This window comes from Myotis brandtii, unplaced genomic scaffold (assembly GCF_000412655.1).
Source record: "Myotis brandtii unplaced genomic scaffold, ASM41265v1 scaffold987, whole genome shotgun sequence".
NCBI lineage: Eukaryota > Metazoa > Chordata > Mammalia > Chiroptera > Vespertilionidae > Myotis > Myotis brandtii.
In genome coordinates this window covers 249,155-258,853 of record NW_005372107.1, presented here as the reverse complement: position 1 = coordinate 258,853, position 9,699 = coordinate 249,155, and the positions used below count along the sequence as shown (strand labels likewise).

General features: G+C 41.1%; 1 protein-coding gene across 2 annotated transcripts in view; it reads left to right on the top strand.

The window, feature by feature from the left end:
- The window catches only part of LOC102259997 (zinc finger protein 234-like), a 24,542-nt gene extending 15,227 nt beyond the window's left edge, over positions 1-9,315 (top strand). For both annotated transcript variants that reach the window (XM_014533539.1, XM_014533538.1), the window contains one exon: positions 6,604-9,315. In XM_014533539.1, the coding sequence (XP_014389025.1) occupies positions 6,624-8,027 (1,404 nt within the window). In that variant the 5' untranslated portion in view covers positions 6,604-6,623 and the 3' untranslated portion in view covers positions 8,028-9,315. The remainder of the gene's footprint in view (positions 1-6,603) is intronic.
- Positions 9,316-9,699: the final 384 nt, after the last annotated feature.

Here is a 9,699-nt window from a genome sequence, read left to right as displayed (position 1 = left end):
ATTGCAAAGGGCCAGGCCTTTCATATGCAAAAGCCGGCACACAGCTTGGGCGGGGTGGGGGTCCCAGGGGATCAACAGGGCGGAGCAAGCAGCTATGGCTGCCCTCAGAGGCCCCGCTTCTCAGTGTCCTAGCAATCGCTGCAAGCATCTCCGAGAGAACGCTGCCCTCGAGTTCTGACCGATGTCAGACAGTCCAGTTCCTCCTGTATGAGTCTAGATCCCCAGAGACTCGCCCGGAACTGGAGCTCAGAGCTTGAGACTCCCTCCCATTTGAAAAAGACAACTGTGTCCTCAGCCGCCAGCCCTCTCCAAGTGTGCCTCTGGACCTCTGTACTTCACTTCCACACCGCAGCTCCTCTGAGTCTCGGTATGCTTTTCTCTTTCCTTCTAGTTGTAGAATTTCCACTCAGCCAGCCTTCCTGTGGTTCTGGATGATTTCCGTTCCGTCTTTTAGTTGTATTCTTGAAGTGGTTGTGCTAAGCAGCAATCTCCAATGTTTACCTATGCCGCCATCGTGGTTTTCCCTGGTTGCAAGTCTTATGAGGACCCTTCGGGTTTAGGAGAGAAAAGTAAGGATGCACACCTGGGAGGGAAGAAAGGCATGGGTGTGCTCCGGAGAGAGCCCACTTGTATGGGTCTTGACAAATGGCATTATTTCAAATTGGTCATTTTTTAGAAAATGTTTGAAAAACACTGCTTCTGATTACTGGGAGAGTATGCAGTCTGAACCTAAGTTTCCAGGACAGTTTACCTAGAATGTTTTGGTATTAAGCATGTGACTTTGCATGTTCACTGGGCATCAAACAGTCAAACAAGACATGGTCCACTTAGTAAGGGGAGAAAAATTTTGGATGGTGAATATGGCAATCCAAAGAAAAGGGAATTCAGCCCTGGCTGTTGTGGCTCCATTGGTAGGATCATTGTCCCATATACTGAAAGGTCACAGGTTCCGTTTTTGGTCAGGGCACATTCCTGTGTTTTGGGTTCGATTTCTGGCCCCATATGGGGCATGTATGGGAGGCAACCAATTGATGTTTCGCTCGCTCTCCCTCTCTCTCTCTTTTTCTCTCTCTCTCTCCCTCCCTCCCTCTCAATGAAATCAATGGAAGATTGATGTTTCGCTCGCTCTCCCTCTCTCTCTCTTTTTTCTCTCTCTCTCCCTCCCTCGTTCTCAATGAAATCAATGGAAATGTCATCAGGTGAGGATTAGAATTTTTTTTTTATTCTTTTATGGTTTTTTTTCTTCCAACCCCTTAAAGTGGCTCTTGGAGTCTGGAGTCCCCTGTGGTCTGCTCTGGGTCCCCACTCCCTCTCTAAATACATCTCCAGTCCTCTTCCTCTTATTCCATTTTTCCCACCCACATTGTCCCCCTTACTGTTCCTCAGACCTGCCAAGGATTCTACACATTGCCTGTTGCTGCTGTAACAAATTACTATAAACATAGCAGAGCTAACAAAAAAATTTTATTATATTTTAGATCTTTAGGTGTGAAGTGTGACATGTCTCACTGAGCTAAGTCAAGGTGCCTGCAGGGCTGTGTGTCTTTCTGGATGTTCTAGGAGGGACCCTTCCCCTTGGGTTGCTAGTATCTAGGACAGTGATGGCGAACCTATGACACGCGTGTCAGAGGTGACACACGAACTCATTTTTTTGGTTTATTTTTCTTTGTTAAATGGCATTTAAATATATAAAATAAATATCAAACATATAAATCTTTGTTTTACTATGGTTGCAAATATCAAAAAATTTCTATATGTGACACGGCACCAGAGTTAAGTTAGGGTTTTTCAAAATGCTGACACGCCGAGCTCAAAAGGTTCGCCATCACTGCTCTAGGGCCTTCCCAATTCCTTGGCTCTCGTTCTCCTTCCTCTGTCTTCAAAGCCATCATTGTTGCATTTCTGACCATTCTTCTAGACCAGTGGTTCTCAACCTTCCTAATGCCGCGACCCTTTAATACAGTTCCTCATGTTGTGGTGACCCTCAACCATAAAATTATTTTCGTTGCTACTTCATAACTCTAATTTTGCTACTGTTATGAATCGTAATGTAAATATCTGATACGCAGGATGTATTTTCATTGTTACAAATTGAACATAATTAAAGCATAGTGATTAATCACGATAACAATATGTAATTATATATGTGTTTTCCGATGGTCTTAGGCGCCCCCTGTGAAAGGGTCGTTCGACCCCCAAAGGGGTCGAGATCCATAGGTTGAGAACTGCTGTTCTAGACTCTTCCTTTACCACTCTTCTCACTGTCTCCCGCCTCTCGGGCCCCTTCTGATTACATTGGTCCCTCTGGGATAATCCTGGGTGCTCTTCCCATTTTTATGGTTAGCAACCTTAATTGCATCTGCAACCCCATTATTTACTGTGTAAATAACATGTTCATAGGCTCTGGGGGTTGGACATGGACATCTTCCAGGAACATTGTTAAGTCTACTCCACAGGCTTTTCCTTCAGGTCCTGTACTTCCTTCTGCCTGGAATGCTCTTTCACCCCAAATTCTACTGGCCCTTTCTTTCTTCTTTCGTTGCCTAATCAGTTTCAATATCATGACACAGGCCTTCTGACCACACTATTTTAAATTCAATTCTGTTGCCCAACTGGCATGGCTCAGTGGTTGAGTATTGACGTATGAACCAGGAGGTCATGGTTTGATTCCTGGTCAGGGCACATGCACTGGTGGCAGGCTCCATACCCAGTGTGGGGCGTGCAGGAGGCAGCTGATCAATGATTCTTTCCCGATCAATGATTCTCTCTCATCATTGATGTTTCTATCTCTCTCTCCCTCTCCCTTCCTCTCTGAAATCAATAAAAATATACATTTAAAAATAAAATACAATTCTATCTTTACTTACCTGATAGTGTGTCTCATATGTTTTTGTTTATCTGTCACTTCTCTCTCCCCAGTGGAATATAATCTACAAGAGGAGAATTATCATTATTTTGTTTATTGCTGTATTCTCAGTGCCTAGAATAGTCCAGGACATGGCAGATACCTGTAAATATTTATTGACTTAATGAATGAATTATTGGATAGGCAAGCCTCACTGTCTTTCCTGCTGGTGGTGATGTGATAGTTTCTATTCTGTTTATTTTCCTAAATGCTTATTACAAAATTTGACATTTATTTCATAGCTCGTTGAAGGCCTGTGATTTTTTTTTAAATATATTTTTATTGATTTCAGAGAGGAAGGGAGAGGAAGAGAAAGATAGAAACATCAATGATGAGAGAGAATCATTGATCGGCTGCCTCCTGCACGCCCCACACTGGGGATCGAGCCCGCCACCCAGTCGCTGCTCAACCACTGAGCCATGCTGGCTGGGCTAGGCCTGTGATTTCTGATTTGAAAAATTGATGTGAAAGGCCAATTTATCTACAAACAGAGTTCCCACACTGTTTTCAAACAGACAGTCCAGAACCCGCATAAGAAACTATTGCATAGACCCTCATGTTTCCTTTTCACCCCGTCACTCCATGACTCATAGAGACAGCTAATAAGCGATACATTCAACAGAGCAAATTAAAGATACTGAGTATATTTTTTTAACAGAGTTCCCACACTGTTTTCAAACAGACAGTCCAGAACCCGCATAAGAAACTATTGCATAGACCCTCATGTTTCCTTTTCACCCCGTCACTCCATGATTCATGGAGACAGCTAATAAGTGATACATTCAACAGAGCAAATTAAAGATATTGAGTATATTTATTTATTTTTTGTCGCCAGATGACAGCCCATATAATTTCTACTTACTTAGATGCCCTTAGCGTCATTGTGTGTTTGTGTGTGTGCACTTGACCCACATCCCAGGGAAACTTCTAAGCATTGTGATTGTGACTACACTGTGGAACATGCCTTCCCGGTGGCTTTCCTGGAGGCTGGCATAGGGGGCATATTCATTTCCAGGAGTAAAACTTTCTTTAGTGAGAATTCTGGTGTTTTCTCCCGGACCGTTCCTCCACAAATGGGAAAAACATAATCTGCATTCCCTGAGCTCTCAGACAACAACCAGCTTGCAGGCTGCCTTTCCTTTACACGATTTGCCCGTCTGCAGCCGGTTTGCTTCTTACAAAGTCAACATCCATGTCACTGTCACCAGGTTTCTCTTCCATATGCAAGAAGGGGAAGAATGAGGATAAAAGTAACACCAGTCACACATCTGAACGTTGTCTATTCTATCACAGGATTTCCCTTTATTTTTATAGAGACATATTGTTTCATTTTCAGCTGGTGAACGATCTGACCTGGAAAGTTTTAAGAAACTGCCCACTCAAAATTGTCACATCCTCAGAGAGACTTCTGTGTCCTTCCTGCAAAACTATTTTAAAGTGACAATTTATGAAGTTTAACCATAAACTGTAGTACCTATTAAGAGGTACACACTTATCTTAGCAGTATTTTTCCAAGGTACTTACCTTGGAACTTATCTTTCTATTTGAGTAATTTGTTTAATTAAGGACTTGGTAAGTTCCTGAATCAAGTTTTCAATTTTTTGGTACAACAAGCCATCCTAAGAAATGCATCTCTCAGTGTAACCAAAGGAAATACTATACATATGTGTCGATTTATATGTATGACTTTGCAAGATAATATGTGCAATGAGCTCATTCCTGCTGGTGACGATGCTCTGGATAGTTTCTATCCTGATTCTTTATTCCAAATATTTATTGCATGTGTTTTGTTTTGTTTTGTGTGTGTGTTTTTAAATTGATTTCAGAGAGGGAGAGAGATAGAAACATCAATGATGAGAGAGAATCATTGATTGGCTGCCTCCTACTGGAGATTGAGCCCGAAACCCGGGCATGTGCCCTTGACCGAAATCAAACCCGGGACCCTTCAGTCCATAGGCTGACTCTCTATCCACTGAGCAAAACCAGCTAGGACTATTGCATGTTTTAAAATTTGTTTTACAGCTAACTAAAAGGCTGCTGTTTTCAATCTAAAAACTGATGTGAACACCCAATTTCTCTCTATCCTAAGTTTTTCCACACTCTGTTTTGAAAGAGATAGTCCAGTAGCCTCAGAAGAAAGCATTACATAGGCCTTTGTGTGGTGTTTTCACCCTTTAATTTTCTCATCACCCTTTGTCTATTCCTGTGGGTAGACTTGGCTTCATAGCAAAACTAGTTTCTTTTATCAGATATCTTAACTAAGTTCTATGTGTATCAACACAGAACAATAAGATGAACTACACATATTATGTAGAATTTACGTTGCATATATAGATACAAACAGCTCTAGGTTTTTTACATGCAGGATTATAAAGAGTTTAGCCAACTACAAAGTTTAGAGGGACAGTTTACACTCCTCCTCCTGCACTTGACACCGACTGCAAGTTTGGGGGGTGGGGGTCCCCAAACTGCCTTCACTTTGAATGAGTCTCTAGATGGCCTAATAGAACTCGCTGAATGCTGTTATACTCATAGTTAGTGCTTTTAAAGGGAAGGATTCACCTTACAATTAAGTAGGAGAAAAGGAGTCTAGAGAAGAGCCAGACACAGAGCTTCCACTGTCCTCTCTGTGTGGATCAAGGACGTGTTTCTGTGTTACTTTCCAATATAAAGGTGTGAAATGACACAGGGTATTGCCAATCAGGGAAGCTCCCCTAAGCCTCAGTGCAATGGGGTTCCATCACATGGCCAGCATACCTTGAATAGTTTTATGAGGTTATTCTGTCTTTTGATTCACACCACCAGGTCACTGAAAGCTTTATCCACAATCACAATCTGGTCTTTCTGGTGTCGTTAGCCTCATTCCAAAATCATATTGTTGTACCAGCCAGTGTGACTTCAGACCCTCATGTCTTTCCAGACATGACATTTCAAATGCTCAGAGCTAATCTCTCAGATGTGGAGGGCAAACGCCAGATCCCTTTTTGGGTAAGATATCTAATGTAAGGATGTGTAACATAAATCCAAATATACAAAGTATTGATTATGTTACTGCTTTTCTTTAAAATTTGATTCATACTTCATTGTGTATATATTTGCTTCATAATTTACTATCGAAGACTTTACACTGATTATAAAATTCAATGGAAACAGCAACTGATGAACATGTATCATATTACTATATTTGTTATGAAGTCTTTGATTTCTAAGTTGTACCTCACATAGGAGACTTGGTGTGGTTCTAGATTTATTTCATTGATGCTTAGTGGAAAAGAGCCTGCTGGACTTCTTGGTTTCTGTAAACCAGATACCATGACACATATCCAAAGGACATAGTGAATAGTCCCTGGATTTATTGAAGTCTCACGCTCTCTCCTAAATGTGAATCCTTTTTTTCTTTCTTTCTTTGTTTTTAAATATATTTTATTGATTTTTTACAGAGAGGAAGGGAGAGGGAGAGAGAGTTAGAAACATCGATAAGAGAGAAACATCGATTCAGCTGCCTCCTGCACACTCCCTACTGGGGAGGTGCCCACAACCAAGGTACATGCCCTTGACCGAAATCGAACCGGGACCCTTCAGTCCGCAGGCCGACGCTCTATCCACTGAGCCAAACCAGTTAGGCCTAAATGTGAATTCTTAAAGACACTGAACAAAGTCTTCATTTATCCACATCTTTAATTTCTCTCTTCTTATAGGAGGCAAGATTCAATATGAGATGGAGACTCTTACAGAACTAGAACCACAAGAAGAACTTTCCTGTTGGCAAATATGGCAACAAATTGCAAGTGACCTAATCAGGAGTCAAGCCTCCATGATCAAGAGTTCTCAGTTCCCTAAACACGATGATTCAACCAGCCAGGTTGGGGCAGGACTATCTGTAACTCACACAGGCCAGAAACCATACTGGGGAAATGAATGTAACAGATTCTTTTATGATATCTTCAACTTTGATCTTCATCAACAGATACACTCAGGAGAGAAGTCTCATACATGTGGTGAGTGTGGAAAAAGCTTCTTCTTTAGCTCAGGGCTCCGTATTCATCAGAGAGTTCACTTGGGAGAGAAATGCTATAAGTGTGATAAGTGTGGTAAGGAATTCAGTCAGAGCTCACGTCTGCAAGCCCATCAGCGAGTCCACACTGTAGAAAAACCATTTAAATGTGAGCAGTGTGGGAAAGGATTCAGTCGTAGGGCAACACTTAGTGACCATTGCAAATTACACTCAGGAGAGAAACCTTATAAGTGTGAGGAATGTGGGAGGACCTTCCTTCATGCTTACCATCTTTACAACCATCAGAGAGTCCACACTGGGGAGAAACCGTTCAGATGTGATATATGTGGGAAGAAATTCCGTCGTAGGTCAGCACTTAATAGTCATTGTGTGATCCACACGGGAGAGAAACCGTACAAATGTGAAGAGTGCGGGAAGTGCTTCAGTTGGTGCTCACATCTTTACATCCATAAGAACATCCACACGGGACAGAAATCATACAAATGTGACAAGTGTGGAAAGAGCTTCTACTCTAAGACAGAACTTTATCGGCATCAGAGGTTTCACACAGAAGAGAAACCCTATAACTGTGCGGAGTGTGGGAAGAGCTACAGATGGGCCTCCCTTCTTCTGGCCCATCAGCAAGTCCACAGCGGGGAAAAGCCGTTCACATGTGAGGAGTGTGGGAAAAGCTTTGGTCGGAAAACATACCTACAAGCTCACCTACTAAAAGTCCACACAAGAGAAAAGCCATTCAAGTGTGAGGAGTGTGGGAAGGGCTACAAGACAAGCTTGGATCTGGAAGTGCATCGGAGCATCCACACAGGAGAGAAACCATATACATGCTGGGTGTGCGGCAAGCACTTAAGTAGGGCCTCACACCTTAAGCTTCATCAGAGAGTCCACACTGGAGAGAAGCCATACAAATGTGATGCGTGTGGTAAACTTTTCACTCAGTTTTCACATCTACAGTCTCATCAGAAAGTTCACACAAAGGAGAAGCCTTACAAGTGTGAGGTATGCAGGAAGCACTTCAAGTCAAGGTCATACTTTAAACTTCATTGCAGAAGCCATGTCGGTGATAAATTTCATCCATTCTCAGAGGAAGGAAAACCTTTGTTTCACTAAAGTGAATGTCTCAGCCATGGCGCAGCATATCCCAGTGATTCTGAGACTACAGAAGTGTTGTGGTGAGGGCACGAGGGCAGGGAGCGTGTTAACATTGATTAGCACTTTGTATATGTATTCAGTACTCGTTTGTTAAATGAGTCAAAGGAAGAAAATACATATAATATTTTTAAATTGTATCTGGAAGAGGAAACCTGCAAAAAATAATTCAGGGAAACAAACATGAGTTGAAATACAGAAGTACACTGGGTCCTGCATGCCACAGCATTATTTTGGTAGTATCCTGGCAGTTGGCTCCTGGCCTACCCTCTGGCTCTGTTCTGAGGTTGGGTTCTTATTATTTGGGTTTCTGCCTGGTGTTCCGTTAGTATATATAATATAAATTCATCTTTTGGTTTTTCTCACAGTGCAAACAGTTTTAACTTTGCAATAACTGGCTACTGCACATATCACAATTGACATTTTCAACAGTTTTAAGGCAAGGGTTCAAAGTAACCCATTAAAAGGGTCAGATTTAGCCCTGACTGGTTTGGCTCAGTGGATAGATCGTCAGCCTGTGGACTGGTTGGGGCTATGCCAAATTTGAAAGACATTTAGTTTCTCAACTTCCTATATTCTTCCCTTATCCCCATGAAAAAAATACCAGAAAAACTTGAAATTTGGTAATTTCATCAAATGTATTCATTACTGGCACTGGAATGCCATTTACATGCTTTTCTTTTTTGGTAAACACACATCTTTGGAAAACAGATATAACAATGTGTAATTTAGAAGTCATAGTTTAAGAATTTAAGATTATGAGATTCAAATAATTTTTTAATACCACATCAGTAATGCCACACAATTTTTAGAATGGAATTAAGTGTTCATCAGTAGAAATTTGTTTAAGTTATATATTTCCAAAATAACTTGGAGTCATTAAAGTGATGGCAAGGACATGTAATAACAGAAGAAGAACATACTATGGGCTTTGTGAACTCAGACTGTGGCCTTCATAATAGAATTAAGTTCATAAATCTGTGTATGTGTGTATAAAAATAAAATGTGGAAGTGATACTGGTAGTAATGATCTCTGGCATGACTATTTGGTAGTATTTCCATTTTTTAATCCCATTATGTGTTTTAATTTCTCAATGAACATCAATTTGATCAAACTGATAAATTATGTATAATGGAATTTGAAAAATGATTAATATGAATCCTTTACAGTATGGATTCCTATTAAGATTGTTCTATGTTATCATATAAGATCAAAATTAAAGAATAGGACTCCATCAGTATTCAAAAATTTTTTTTGGTTATTTGAATACACAAATAAGTTAATGCATGTGACACATCTTTAGGCATAAGCCAGGGAGCAGGCAAGTACTGGAGATAGATGTAAAGTGGGGATACACATGTTGGGGAGGTTAAAAATAATTCTTTGAAGAAAAGATGTGCATGGGTAGGGAACATAGCATAATAGTTGAGATGCCATTCTGTACTTTTTTTTAATTGATTTTTTTTTAAAGAGGGAGAGAGAGAAACATCAATGTGAGAACAGTACATCTATCAGTGGCCTCCTGCACACCCTCTAGGTATCAAGCCCACAACCCTGGCATGTGCCCTGACCAGGAATCGAACCAGCAACCTTTTGGTGCATGAGACAACACCCAACCAACTGAACCACATC